This window comes from Trichechus manatus, unplaced genomic scaffold (assembly GCF_000243295.1).
Source record: "Trichechus manatus latirostris isolate Lorelei unplaced genomic scaffold, TriManLat1.0 scaffold00001, whole genome shotgun sequence".
In the NCBI taxonomy this organism is placed as follows: Eukaryota; Metazoa; Chordata; class Mammalia; order Sirenia; family Trichechidae; genus Trichechus; species Trichechus manatus.
The window spans coordinates 4,245,062-4,258,536 of record NW_004443937.1 but is presented as its reverse complement, the minus strand read 5'-3'; the positions used below and the strand labels follow the sequence as shown (position 1 = coordinate 4,258,536).

The 13,475-nt window shown below is 47.8% G+C and overlaps 1 protein-coding gene across 1 annotated transcript; it reads right to left on the bottom strand.

The window, feature by feature from the left end:
* Positions 1-2,800: 2,800 nt before the first annotated feature.
* BHLHE40 (basic helix-loop-helix family member e40) lies at positions 2,801-7,097 on the bottom strand. Its single transcript, XM_004368284.2, has 5 exons — positions 6,741-7,097; positions 6,504-6,573; positions 6,141-6,248; positions 5,091-5,214; positions 2,801-3,725 (listed from the first exon to the last, which is right to left on the bottom strand). Exons 1-5 carry the CDS (start codon positions 6,818-6,820, stop codon positions 2,869-2,871), a joined length of 1,239 nt encoding a protein of 412 aa, XP_004368341.1. The 5' UTR covers positions 6,821-7,097; the 3' UTR covers positions 2,801-2,868.
* Between the last annotated feature and the right edge of the window lie 6,378 nt (positions 7,098-13,475).

Here is a 13,475-nt window from a genome sequence, read left to right as displayed (position 1 = left end):
AAACCAGGAGGCTCAGGCCCTGAGTTGCTGGGAGAGAGAGACTGACAGAATTTGCCATCTGCCTGATATAGGACGTGTGAGAAGGTCGTTCTCAGAATCCTCATTTTACCCAGTCAAAAACCTGCTCTGAGGAAGAGGTGATAGGCCATCAAAGACTGGACACAGATTCAGGGATCCTGACTCCCAATCTAGGTGGGTCTCTGTCCACACCACTCCACCAGGGACAATTGTGCCTTTTACACCATGCGTTTGTATCTCACACCAGGAAGGCAAAGCTCATTCTCAGCCTGCTGGCTCATCAAGACACAGGGAAGGTGACATTTGAAGCAAACAGTCCTGATTGGCAGGTGGTGCCTCTGCCTGGCTAAGAACTTACTCCCTGGGGGCAGTTTCCCTGAAAGGGCTCCAGACAAGCAGTGGGTTCTGGAAGACTCAGACGCCATGGCCGCTGGAGTGTGGCAAACCAGGCACTGACCATCAGGAAACATCAGGACACCTGTGAGAGGGTGTATCCGACAGGAATGCTGCAAATCAAGGTGGAAAGGAGAGGCAAAAATACCCGACCTGGTTATTTCCCACTTTTTTTCCCAAGAAATTTAAAATTTTTTAAAAGAAGAGCAATTGACTAAGGAACACCAATATTCATTCACACACAAACACACCCAATGAGAGGAAGTCCAGGAAGGATGTAGAAAATAATTATGGAATGTCGCCTCCAGCAACGAAAAGGCAGGATATGGCAAATCCATTAGACCTTGCTAGATTTGAAGTTACACTGCCTTGGCAAAGAGGCGCTATCCCCAGCGTCAACCGCTATTGCACAACAATCCATTAAATGTTTTCTCAACGTGCCTACCCCCCCAGTGAGCTCCCCAGACATTCCCACACACAATTTCGTACCTTGGTTTGCCTTCCAATTCTAAGGACCCTGACTGAAGCAAACTGGAAAATAAAAATGCACTTTTTTCTTAACTCCCAAAAGAGGCATAGGCATATGATTGTGAACTCCTGGCAAGGGTTAGTTAAAAAAAGAAAAAAATTTACCTGCTAATTTGACTAATTCTGAATAGAAGATATGTAAAAAGCTGAATGAAATCACACTGAGATTAACTAGTTGTTGCTTCAGCCAAGAGATGAGGACTGAAGGAGGCAGCCGCAGCACGAAATGCAGTTATTATAAAAAATGCAGGAGACTCTTTTTCTCTTCCACAGGAAAAGGATTATTTTATTATTTTAAAACAACTACTTAACATTTACTCATAGGTAAAAATATTTACAATTTCACACCTTCAGGAAGGCTCCAAAATATAAACACTGTACCTCTCCCTAGAGAAAAAAAATTATTCTTCTCTTCAAAAACAGGAATACATTCATTTTTTCTCACTTTGTAGATCAAGTAATTATACAAATAAACATCTGAAACATTTTCTTTTTAATATATTTATATAATATATAACAGTTTTACAAATAAAGGCAACGACTTGATACCAAAATAAAAAGACGAAAAGAAAAAGTTAAAACACGATCGGCAATCGAGCATAGTGCATTTTGAAAAGCTGGTGCAGGGCTAGCTGGACAAATCAGGAAAACACATACTCCAGACCAAAAATAAAACTTCTTTGAAGGACAGAGAATTCTTTTTAGCAGTAAGGACACTCCGTATGCCATTGGGCAAGAGGAATTAGCCTACAGAAAGGATCTCGCTGCGCCAAGGGTTGGTTAGGCCTTTGAGAAGCTAAGCTTGGTTAAAAGGAGTTATAGGATGGAAATGAAAACCGAGTCTAGCTCTGTTGCAAGGCAGCAATTTATGACTCAGCTCCGTGCCCTCTGGGGTGCTCGGAACTTGTATGTCTGCATCTCTCAGACCTTGGTTTGGTTCCTTGGACAGCAAGTGCTAACAGTGAGACCAAGAAACAGGTGCCAAAGGCCCCGAGGAAGCTCCTCCCTCATTCCCTGGCAGCTCGGCTTGTATAAACCCGTTGCCATCGAGACAATTCCAACTCACAGCGACCCTGTAGGACAGAGTAGAACCGCCCCATAGTGTTTCCAAGGCTGTAAATCTTTTTACAGAAGCAGACTGCTACATCTTTCTCCCGCAGAAAAGCAGCTGGTGGGTCAGAACAGCCAACCTTTCGGTTAGCAGCCAAGCGCTTAACCGTTGTGCCACCAGGGCTCCTCCGGCTTGTACAAGGGGGCCCTTTTCAGTTCCTTAATAAGCTAACCACTACGAAGCCTGAGTAGGGAACTACATTCTCTTTATTCATCTGAGGCAGGGGTGGGAAGCATACCCGAGGGAAACCTCCTGAAACCACTGCCGTGCGATGCCAGTGTCTGTTACCTCACCACTTTAGCAGAATCGCACCCAGGCTCGGCCTGACTGCTCTCTCCTCATCTGGTGAGTCACTTCAACAATAAAGGGACAAGGGTGGGGTCAGAACAGCTGGCTGGGAGCTGTGCTCCGGAAAGCCCTCTTTTGAAAGTACCTTTTTCTCAAAGCCACAGACTCCCAAACTGAAGAGTGACTCACAGAAGCTTTTGAAAATCCAGCTGATTCCTATCAAAGGGAGGCTATTCTCCGGGTGGGGAAAAGCCCAGAAGTGTGCTACAATCCCCCCTAAATCTGCTGATGTCAGGCACTCCTTCATGTCTTCTCTAAGCCAAAAGGAGCCTTCATGTCCTATACCAACACTCAGGCACACAACGCACACATGCACACACACGCAGACACCCACACCCTGAATCTTCTCCCCACACCTCAGATTAGCTCGGCATACACACTGGAACAATCTCACTGCACTCCTAAAAACTTTTTTTTTTTTTTGAAGGAAGGGAGGAAGGAAAGCAAAGCAGCAGGGTCCCCTAAAGAATTTAGTCTTTGGTTTCCAAGTTTAAAGGGGGGATCTGCTTCAGAGCTTGGAGTAGAGCGGAAGAGTCGATGGACGGATGGGTTGGCAAGGGAGAAGGGAGTCTCTGGGGCATGAGCAAGGGAGCCGAGATCTTGTCTGGGTTCATGAAGCTGGTGAGGGCTGCAGCAGAAGCGTTGAGACCTGGGTATAACACTGGAACGGAGGTGGGATACCAGCACTTCTCCAGCATGGGCAGGTAGGCAGTTGCTGATGGTGGGATCAGATAGAAGGGTAGGCAAAAAGGAGGCTGGTGCGGGTGTGGGCCCAGGAATGGGGAGCCGATCAGGTCACTGCTAGAGAAATGGCTTTCATCATCTGAAAGCTGCATTCTGCCCTTTTTGGTGGGGGGTTCTTCGGATTCTTGCTTAATAGTGCCGATCCTTTCTCCCGTGGCAAACCTGCGTCCATGATCACTTTTGAAGTACGGCTGCTCACTGCGCAAGTCACCCTTCTCCAATTCTCCTCCGTAGCCACTGTCTGTGTCTGTGTCACTGCCGCTCTGCTCCCCACTCGAGTGAGGGAAAGTCCGCTGAATGACCGGTACACAGTTTTTCCCAAGCCCTTCTGAGCCTTTGGCCAGGGAGCTAGGTTTCTCCTTGAAGTCCATGGTTTTAGGAGCTGGGTCTGATGGCTTCCTGGAGGTACCATCTTGCAGCAGCTCTGAGACCACTCGGTGGAGGTGGGTGACGAGCTGGGAAGACTTCAGGTCCCGAGTGTTCTCGTGCTTGGCCAGGTACTGAAGCACCTCCCGAGCACACGTCTGGAAACCTGAGCAGAACATCTCTTGACCTGCATCAACATTTCTCCCCGACAGCTCACCTGGAGAAACACAGACCCAAAGGGAGACATTTCAGAAGGCCCTGTGGTTCACCTGGATATCTATATGGCCAAAGACTTTTTGTTAAAAAAAAAAAAAACAAAAAAAAACAGCATTTGCCCGTTTGTAGTTCTAATTCCGAAAGTAATATACTCAGAGGAAATTTGGGTTACACTGAGAAGTATAAAGAATAAAGTAAAAATAAATCATAATCCTACTGCTCAGAGATAAAGTATGGTTTTTAATGGCTGCATAATATCCCATCATGGAAATGGTCCATTATTAATAAGAGACCATTTTCTCTCTTCTTGAATGTGTAGATTGTGCCTGGGTTTTCGTCATTAGTGACACAGCAGTGAACATCCGGATGTGTTTATAAATTGAAGAGTCAATTTACAGAAGAGCATCGACTTATAGTGGCAAGATGGACAGAGGCCAGATAATCATAAAATAAACAATATCATTCAAAATAAGCTTACTTTCAATGACTTATAAAAGCTGCAGTCATGCTCTACTCTTTAAATAGGCTCTCTACTTTTAAGTTTTTTCTTATCTTCTTTCTCTATATAGCTGTCTCTTCTACATCTGTATCTGTCAACAACCACCAAGAAATTATGTACGATCATCTTCCTACTTTCCAATGCAGAAACTGGCAGAAAGCACTTGCTGGGTTTTTGTGATTCCCATCGGACTCGCCTTGGAAAGAAAGGCTGAGAAGAAAGGAATGAGGGAGTGGATAGAAGAAAGTCTCCAACAATCTGAACAGTATTACTTGGAAGGGGTGAGTCTGGAAGGTTAGAAGGTGACTCTGATTCTCTGGAAGTCAGTAGAAACGAATGATGAAACCTCAGTGGTTTCATTAGATCGTGCAATTCAACAAGATACCTAGTGGCTACTCAGGGAACCACATGAAATGCAGGAAAAAGTCCTGCTGTCATCCTGCCAGAATCACACCACACACGGAGCAGTAAGGAAGCAAAGAGACAGGAAATGCTGGGGCATACCCGTGATCTCCTCGCCAATGAAAGAGGGCTAAGACAACCAACTGTAAAACACCCACGATGTAAATTAGAGGTGCTTTGGCATTTTAAAGGGGAGGGGGAAAATCTCCAAGAATCCAGAAACTCCTAAGCCAAAATGCCACAGAAATATTTTATCATTGGACTAATCTGTATGCATGCCAGGTGGCACACAGCAGCATTCCAAATGAAAAATCTGACCGTTTAGGAAAGATAAAACTGCCTCTCCCCAACGAAGGTGCATAAGCAATTGGTTGTGGGAATGTTTCTTACACCAGATGCTGAAGCCCACAGGCTCTCTATTTGTGCTAGAACCCTTCCGACATGATAGCAGACTTGGGCACTCACCAGCTTGTAAACCACTCTGCAGGGCAAGGATTTTCTGTTGCTGCTGATCAATTAGGTTTGTTAGTGCTTTCACATGCTTCAACGTAAGTTCAAGAACCACTGCTTTTTCCAAGTGACCTAAAGTCTGGAATAAAAAGAAGCTTAGTCAGCAGTTAGGTGGGAAAAGTCCTACTTCTGGGACACTTACCAGCAATGAGAAATGTCTTTAAAGGGAAATGGAATTGCCTTTCCCGGTTGGCTAAATTCAGTTTTAAGTTCGTAAAAAACATTTTTAAAAAGTATATATACACACACACGCACACATTAATTTCTGATTAAAGAATAAAAAACTCGTGTCAGCTATCGTTGGAGGCATTCTGAGAGTGGCAGCTACCTCAGGAGAAAGCTCTGACAGATAAATTTCTCCAGCAGCCGCTGCTGACCTTAATGGAGGGGAATCCGGAGATAACATTTCTCTGCAGTGGTGTCAGTCCGATGAGGACTTCTACTGTGTCTGGCAGCCAAGAGGCTTTCCCTAGCTTCTTGCCTAACACCCTTCCAGAACTTCTAGCTCATCCCAGCTTTTTTCTTCCTCTCCCAATACTATTTTTTTTCCTTTCCCCAACCAAAGGCTGCCAAGCTAGTAAGCTGTTGGCTTCTGCCACGAAAGGACTGAACGTTAAGAATGACACACTAAAGCAAGTCCTCTCGTCGTTGTTTTAAAAGGGGGTAAATAAAATCTGCATGCTACATGGTCGGCTTCTTAAATTAGGAAAATCAGTGAACCGCGAAAATCACTAGAAGGGAAAATCTTAAACTCTTCAAAACATGAAGGCTAACTGATGTTGGAGGCGAGTTGGAGAGGTCCAAGTGGTTCTCACCTCATTTGTATGAGGCTTCCAGAAAATCCTAGGTCTGGGGAAGGGTACCTAACACCGAGCCACCCGCTAGCTCCGATCCGGCCGTCTGGTTTGCAGTTCCCAGCGGGGCCTGCAGGAGGCGAGTGACCCCGCCCCGGCCCGCTCTCCCGGCAGAGGCGCTGGGTTGGAAAGCTGCCAGATCCTCACTTACTGTAAGTTTGAGGTGTTCGGGTAGAAGGTCTTTCAGCTGGGCGATGCACTCATTAATCCGGTCACGTCTCTTCTTCTCGATGAGCCTGTGCGGCAGTTTGTACGTCTCCTGCAAGGCGCATAGGGAGTTGGTGGGCGCCTGGGGTAGCCGATGCAAAGACCCCCTGGCGCTAGAGGAGTCGCGCAGGGGGGGCAGAGTCACATCCAGAACCACCTTTTACTCTTTCTTTTCCAGACTACTCAGTAGGGGCACCTAGCCCACACCTTGCATCCCCCCGCCAACCTCAAAGCCGGAAAACTTTTCTTGGCAACTAAGCGCGCGCGAGGGGCTGGGACGCGATCCCAAGGGGCGCGGTGCGTTTACCTTACTGTCGTCGCTCCGCTTTATTCCCCGCCTCGATTTGTACACTTGGTACATGTGGGCAAAATCCATCCTGCAGGGAGAGGGGCCAGGAAGGGTCGTGACTTCGCGTGCACACCGACTGCAGGCGTCCTGACGGGGCAAGAACCCCCGGATGCGCCAGGAGCTGTTCCAAGTTAAGAGCCGCGCAGAACGCAGAGCTGGACTTAAGACTTGAAAGGTTAAAAGGTGCCAACTTACCCTGGTAGGTCTCCAGGTTCCAGTCCTGGCGCTTTGGGCAGGCAGGCGGGAGGTGGTTGCGCGCTGGGGATCCGCTCCATGGTGCGGCGAGCCGGGGCCACTGCGCGTTTCTGTCTGCGCTAGCGGGGCGTCGGGGTGAGGACTGTCCTGGAGGGGACTTCAGGGGTCTCTTCCAAGGGTTGCTCTGAGTCTGAGCTCCTTGTAATCCGCTGGGCTGCCGCAGAGCTGCGGCTTTGAGGTGTTGCTTCAGTTACGGGCGTGCATGGCCCGGTGTCCCGGCGGCTTCTGGCTCCGGCTCTGCGCTCAGACTGGCGGTGTGTGCTCCCTGCGCCGTCTGCGCCGTGCGAGCCAAGTGAATGAGAAGTGGGGCGGACGAGGAGGCGGGAGGGCGCGGGGAGGGCGGGGTGGGGGCCGGGGGGGGGGGCCGCGAGCCGAGGAGTAATGGAGAGGCTGCGGGCTGGGTTAAACGGGAGCGAGTGGGTGGGTTGGAGCTACGTGTTCTACCCTGTGACTCCAGGCACGTCTGGCCGCTCCCGGGGAGGGAAGGAGCGACCTGCCCGCCCTCCCCCGGCTTCATCACATGAGCCTCACGTGTTGGACAACGCTCCGGCGGCTGCGAGGGAGCCTCCACCCCCAGCCCCCAGGTGTCTGCGGCTGCGGCCGCCTTTCCCAGAAGAGGGGGAGGCAGAGCGGCCTGGGTCCTGCCCCCCCCAGGTGGGGGGCGCGGAAGCTGGAAGGGGCCTCGGAGCGAGGGGGTGGGGGTTGGTAACGTGGGCGAACCTGCCCCAGGGAAATGAAGTAAGTTCCCGTCTCCTGGGAGGGAACGGGGGAGGACGGATCCGCCCGCGTCTGACTCAAGCCGGGAGAGGAATATCCCCTTGCTCGCTCCAACCCAGCCCTCTTCCTCCTTCCCCGCCCGGCCCGCTCGGAGGAACCGCCGCGCAACGGAGGGACTCGCCCGTCCCCCTCCCTTCCCCAGAGGCTGGGGTTTCTTTCCGTCCCGGCTTCCCTGCCCCCACCCCCCAGCCCCGCGTCCAGGAATTGCCCGCCGCGAGGAGGGGCCGAGGGGCGGGGCGGATGTCACCCCATGGGAGGCGGGCTGGCAGCCAAGCCCAGGGGCAGCCGAGGCCGCTGTAGAGCACGCTGCGCGCACCTGACCGCCGAGGGTGTGCGGAGCGGGCTTCGTCCTGCCCGGGAGCACACAGCTCCCGGGCACAGCCTGACGGCGGGCGGGCACCCACTTACACGCCCCCCTGTGTGCCCTCGTGCCCCTCTCCCCGGGTAGTCAAGCAAAGAAAGAGACTGGGCGCTGCGCCGTCCGCTCCCTCCCTCCTCTGCCCTCTCCGGTGCAGAGGCGCTCTGGGTCGCCTCCCCGCCGGCTGTAACGTTACACAACCGCGGCGGCGGCGCCTGCCCTGCAGCAGCGCGGGGCGTGACGCTTCACGTGGCCGGGGCTCGGGCCGCCGCGCAGCGGACTGCACGCCCCTCTGCGTTGGCCCAGGGACCGAGACCCTGGGGACGTGGGGTGCCAGCCCGGGGTCGGCCAAATCCTTGCCTGCCAGGTACCTCGGCGACGCTTCTTGCGGTCTGAACCCATGGCAGGAAGAAAGAGAAGAGACAAAAAACGATTCGCCGTTAGAGTGAAGTCTTTGTATTCATACAGTAGATTGAGCTCCCAACTCTGTGCCAGGCATTATGCTCGCTGCTAGAGACACAGTGATGAATCAAACACGACCCTGCCCTTGAACTTACAGGAACCTCTGGGAGAAGGATAAATTGGGCAATGAGGGGAAGGCAGCCCTGGGAAAATTATATTGGGGCCACTGGCCGACTGAGAAAAAAAAAGGTTTGTTTATTTTTTTTAATTTAATTTAATACGAACCAAGACGCCAGGGTAGAGGAAGAGAAGAAGCTAATCCACTACCCCGAGTCTGGGGCAGAAAGGCCTCCTCCAGCGGCCCCAGATCGCTGCAATCTCGCTTAGGCCGCCGGAGGCCCCCACCTACCTCCCCCGGAAAAGTCCGGTCTGTGTGACCTTCTAACTCAGCCTGGAGCAGGGAAAACAGCTGAAACTCCAGCCAGGCTGTGTGAGCCGCGCTAATGCAGTCGGAGGAGGGAGCCAGTGGAAATTCATGACTAAAATAAGGCCTGGCTGGGGATTTCACTGACCTCTGCGCTCCCCTGCCCTGCAAATTCGGGGAGTTGAGAGATGACTGTTAAGCTTTCCCCACTTGCGGTCAGTCACCCCGCTGCTGAGTGACCTGGCTGTGCGAAGGTTGATTTTAAAAAAAATAGGGTCACTGGTGGGACTGGGTGCAGTTTGGAGGGTCAGTATTAATGGCAGTGTTCTTGACGAGCTAGGGAACTGGGATTCACACGTTGACCAAACTGGGAGTGTATTTCCTTCAGGTCGCTTTTGGAGAGCTCCCACTTCCTGTTTATGTTTCACAAGCGTCAAACTCTTTAGCAAGTGTGAGAAATGCCTCCTTTTCTAACTGCTAACTGGTGTGACCTCACTTAGGGGGCTCAGCGATCCCTTCCTTCCAGAATGTACTTGTGCTGGCTTTTGTTACCAGCCACCCCTCTGGAGGAAGTGACTGCGCCGCAGCTTCCTGCCTGGAGGTGGGCAGCAGGACCAGAGGATAAGGCGGGGGCTGGAGTCCCTGAGTAGCGCAAGCAGTTTGTTCTCGTCTAAAAACCTGAAGGTTGGCAGTTCAAACCCACCCCCGTGGTGCCATGGAAGAAAGGTCCCTCGATCTGCTTCTATAATGATTACAGCCAAGAAAACTCTATGGAGCAGTTCTACTCTGTAACACATGGGGTCACCAGGAGTCCAAATTGACTCAACACCAATGGGTTTGGGATTTTTGGGGGCGGAGGGGTGGGTAGGGGGAGGAATCGGCCCTGGGTATGTGCTTTCAGTCCCGGGTGACTGCTCCATTGTTCTACTTTAATCAGAGTGAAGACTTTTCATGATTGCATCAAAAGCACAGTTCCACCAGGAAGTAAGCACAGAGGGAAAAAGGAGCACATGCCCCCCCCCCCCAGCTGTCACTCCCTCCCCCATGCTGGGAGTGAACTCAAACGGTTCAGCTTCCCTGGATTATGGCTCATGACAATATCATTTTTAGAATTCTTTCAGGTTATCAGTACTTTTTGCCCTTACCTACCCTGGAACTGGAGACAACCAAATGTATGCATTTCCTACTTTTTATTTGTTCCAAAGGTACTCTCAAGCTTCAAGAAGTTTCCCCACCCTACCAAAGTTCTACCATATCTGGATTTTTTTAAAGTCTGTTTTTGTCTTCTCTATAGTTTATTTACATTTTATTAACTTAAAACAATTCCTTTCCAGCATGCATCTTTCCATCCTGAAGAATCTTAATATTTTCAGTCTGTCATCTTTTGTAGATACTTGTTTGATGCTTACGGTGTGCTAGTTTTTGGAGTCTTGGTGGCACAGCGGTTAAGAGCTACGGCTGTTAACCAAAAGGTCGGCAGTTCGAATCCACCAGCTGCTTCTTGGGAACCCTATGGGGCATTTCTGCTCTATCCTATAGAGTAGCTATGAGTCGGAATCGACTCAATGGCAGTAGGTTTGGTTTGGCTGTGCTAGCTTTTAGACTGTATGCTAAAAGCTTTATGTATGTTAATTCCTTTGCACCTCACTGCCACCTTGTAAGGCAGATATTAGCTCCTTTTTGCATTCATTTAACACATATTTATTCAGAACCACTATGTGCCAGACACTGAACTTCACAGGGATATATAACATGTCCTCTTGAGGAAAGTGAAGCTCAGAGAGTTTAAATTACCTGACCCAGGTTATATGGCTTGGTCTTAAAGCTAGGACGAGAGCCCAGGTTTGTTGGGTTCCAAAGCCTGTGTTCTTCATCACTGTTCTTACGGCTGCCGGGTAGGGTTGTGTGGGTTGTGCACTGCTCAACTCCAGGAGACATTCTCATTGCAGTCTCTGTGAGTGTGCGCTCTGGACTTAGTTGTGCTGCATTGGGTAACCTGCCATTTTGGAACCCTCCCCCTTTGTTTTGTCTCTTCTAAGTGTGGAGAGAACATAATTTTATTCAACGGAAAGATGGGATTTTTCTTGTCTTTCTTAATGAGGCTCAGCATCTTGGCAGCCTGAAGCTGTGTGTTGGAAGAGTCTATGCGGTTACTGTCTACAGTGACTCCCAAGTCCTGCTGGTGGAAAAAGCTTGAGCACACAGACACACACCTCCCCCCCACCATGTGCCCACATCTTTCTTGCTCAGATAATCATTTTTTGCCTGTTTATGGACTCTCCAGGGTCCCTGAGTAGCGCAAGCAGTTTGCAATCAGCTGCTAACCTAAACGGTGGTTCAAGCCCACCCACCCACACTGCAGAAGAAAGGCCTGGTGATCAGCTTCCGTAAAGATTACAGCCAAGAAAACCCTATGGAGCAGTTCTACTCTGTAGCACATGGGGTTGCCCGGAGTCCACATCTACTCAAGAGCAACAGGTCTGGTTTTTTGTTTTTTCCATTGCTTAACATGTTTTTGAGATTCTTCCATGTTGTTAACATATATTAATAGTTCTTTTATTGCTGAGTATATGTCATTGTATACATATAATGCAATTTGTATATCCAGTCAGTCTGCTGTTGATGGACATTTGAGTTGTTTCGAGTTTGGGACTGTTATAAATAAGGCCGCTATTAACTTTCTTGTACAAGCCTTTTTGTGAATGTGTTCCTGTTTCTCTTGGGTAAACAGGAGTGGAATTGTTGGGTCATAGGTTAAATATATGTTTGACTTTATTACAAATTTCCAAGCACAACTCCAAAGAGGTGGTACTATTTACAATCTTACCTGCAATGTACAATTCTAGTTCAGTAGACAGTTCTAGTTGCTCCACCTCCTCAATAATATTTACTGTAGACAGCTTTTTAAAACTGTAGCCCCACTAACAGGTGTGAGGAAATGGTGGCATAGTGGTTAAGAGCTATAGCTGCTAACCAGAAGGTCGGCGGTTCAAATTCACCAGGCGCTCCTTGGAAACCCTGTGGGACAGTTCTACTCTGTCCTATAAGGTCTCTATGATTTGGAATCGACTAGACAGCAACGGTTTTTTTTAAAAATGGGCGTGAGAGGATCCCTGGTGGTACAATGGTTAAGCCCTTGGCTGCTAATCTACCACTCCATGGCACTTGGCTTCGTAAAGATTTCAGCCTTGGAAGCCTTATGGGACAGTTCTCTTCCTCCTCCGGGGCAGCTGTGAGTTGGAATTGACTTCATGGCACACAGCAACCACAACAACAATGGGTGTGAAGTGGCATTGTATTGTGGTTTAAATTAGCCTTTCGTTGGTGACTGATAAAGAGGACCACCTTTTCATGTACTTATTGACCATTTCTATATCTTCTTTTGTGAAGTATTCAAATCTTTTGCCTGGTTTTTAAATTAGATTGTTGCCTTTTTTTATTGTTGTATATAGATGTACAATCCAATTTTGTATATTAACCTTGCATCTTGCAACTTTGCCCTTTTGTTGTTGATTTTTAGGAGTTTCTTTTATATTCTAACTACAAGTCCTTTGTCAGAAACATGCACTGCAAATATTTTTTGTCATTCTGTGGCTTGTCCACTCATTAATGATGACTTTTAATGAGTAGAATTGAAAAATTATTAATATTTAAAAAATATTCTTTAAGTCCACCTTATTAATATTTTTCTCCCATAGTTATTTTTTGTGTGTCTTTTACAAAATTAAATACCTGCCCCAAGGTCATGAGGATATTTTATTGTGTTTTCTTTTATAAACTTTATAGATGTGATTCTTGTATTTAGGCCTGTGATCTATCACAAGTTAATTTTTGTTTATGGAGGGAAAGAGGGGCCGAGATTCTTTTTTTTGTCCCAGCAACATTTAAAAAGACTTTCTCTTCCTAACTGGATTGACTTTGCTACTTAGTTGAAAATCAATTAACCACCTGTGCGTGGTTCTATTTATGTACTCTCTGTATGCTCCAGTAGTCTGTCTAGGTCTTCACCAAGACCACACTTTCTTGATTGCTGGAGCTTTACAGAAGTCTTGAAGTTAGGTAGTGTAAGTACTCCAACTTTGTGCTTTTAAAGATGTTTTGGCCTCTTTTAGGTTCTTTGAGTTTCCATATAAATTTTAGATTCAGTTTATTTCTTTCTTCAAAGAAGCTTGCTAGGAGTTTAGTAGGGGTTGCATTGAATCCGTAGATTAGTTTAGAAAAAATGGACATTTAAACAACATTGTGTCTTCTGATTTATGAGTATGGTATAGCTTTCCATTAATTTAGGTCTTCTTTAATTTCTTTCAGCAATGTTTGTAGTTTTCATTGTAGAGGTCTTGCACATCTTTTGTTATATTTCTTCCTAGCCATTTGATGTTTTTTTATTGTACTGTGAGGAAGTTTTTTTTCTTCATTTTCCTACTGTTTTTTGAGCTTATGTAGAAATTAAGTTGATTTTTATAGATTGCCTTTGTACCTGCAACCTTGCTAATTTCACTGATTAGTTTTAGTAGTATTTTTGGTAGGGTTCTTTATATACACAAACATATTGCCTGTGAATGACAACACCTTTACTTCTTTTTTTCTGATCTTTGTGCTTTTTATTTATTTTTTTCTTGCTTTATTATTTTGACTAGGACATCCAGTACAATGTTGAATAGAAATGTTGAGGTGGATATCCTTGCCTTATTCTCACTTAGAGGGGTAAAGTATT

Coding starts and splice junctions, on each gene's coding strand:
- BHLHE40 (XM_004368284.2), bottom strand. CDS start 6,820: ATGGAGCGGATCCCCAGCGCGCAACCACCTCCCGCCTGCCTGCCCAAA. Junction 5,215..6,140: donor CCGAACACCTCAAACTTACA/GTAAGTGAGGAT, acceptor TTTTTATTCCAG/ACTTTAGGTCACTTGGAAAA. Junction 3,726..5,090: donor GCAGAGTGGTTTACAAGCTG/GTGAGTGCCCAA, acceptor GTGTTTCTCCAG/GTGAGCTGTCGGGGAGAAAT.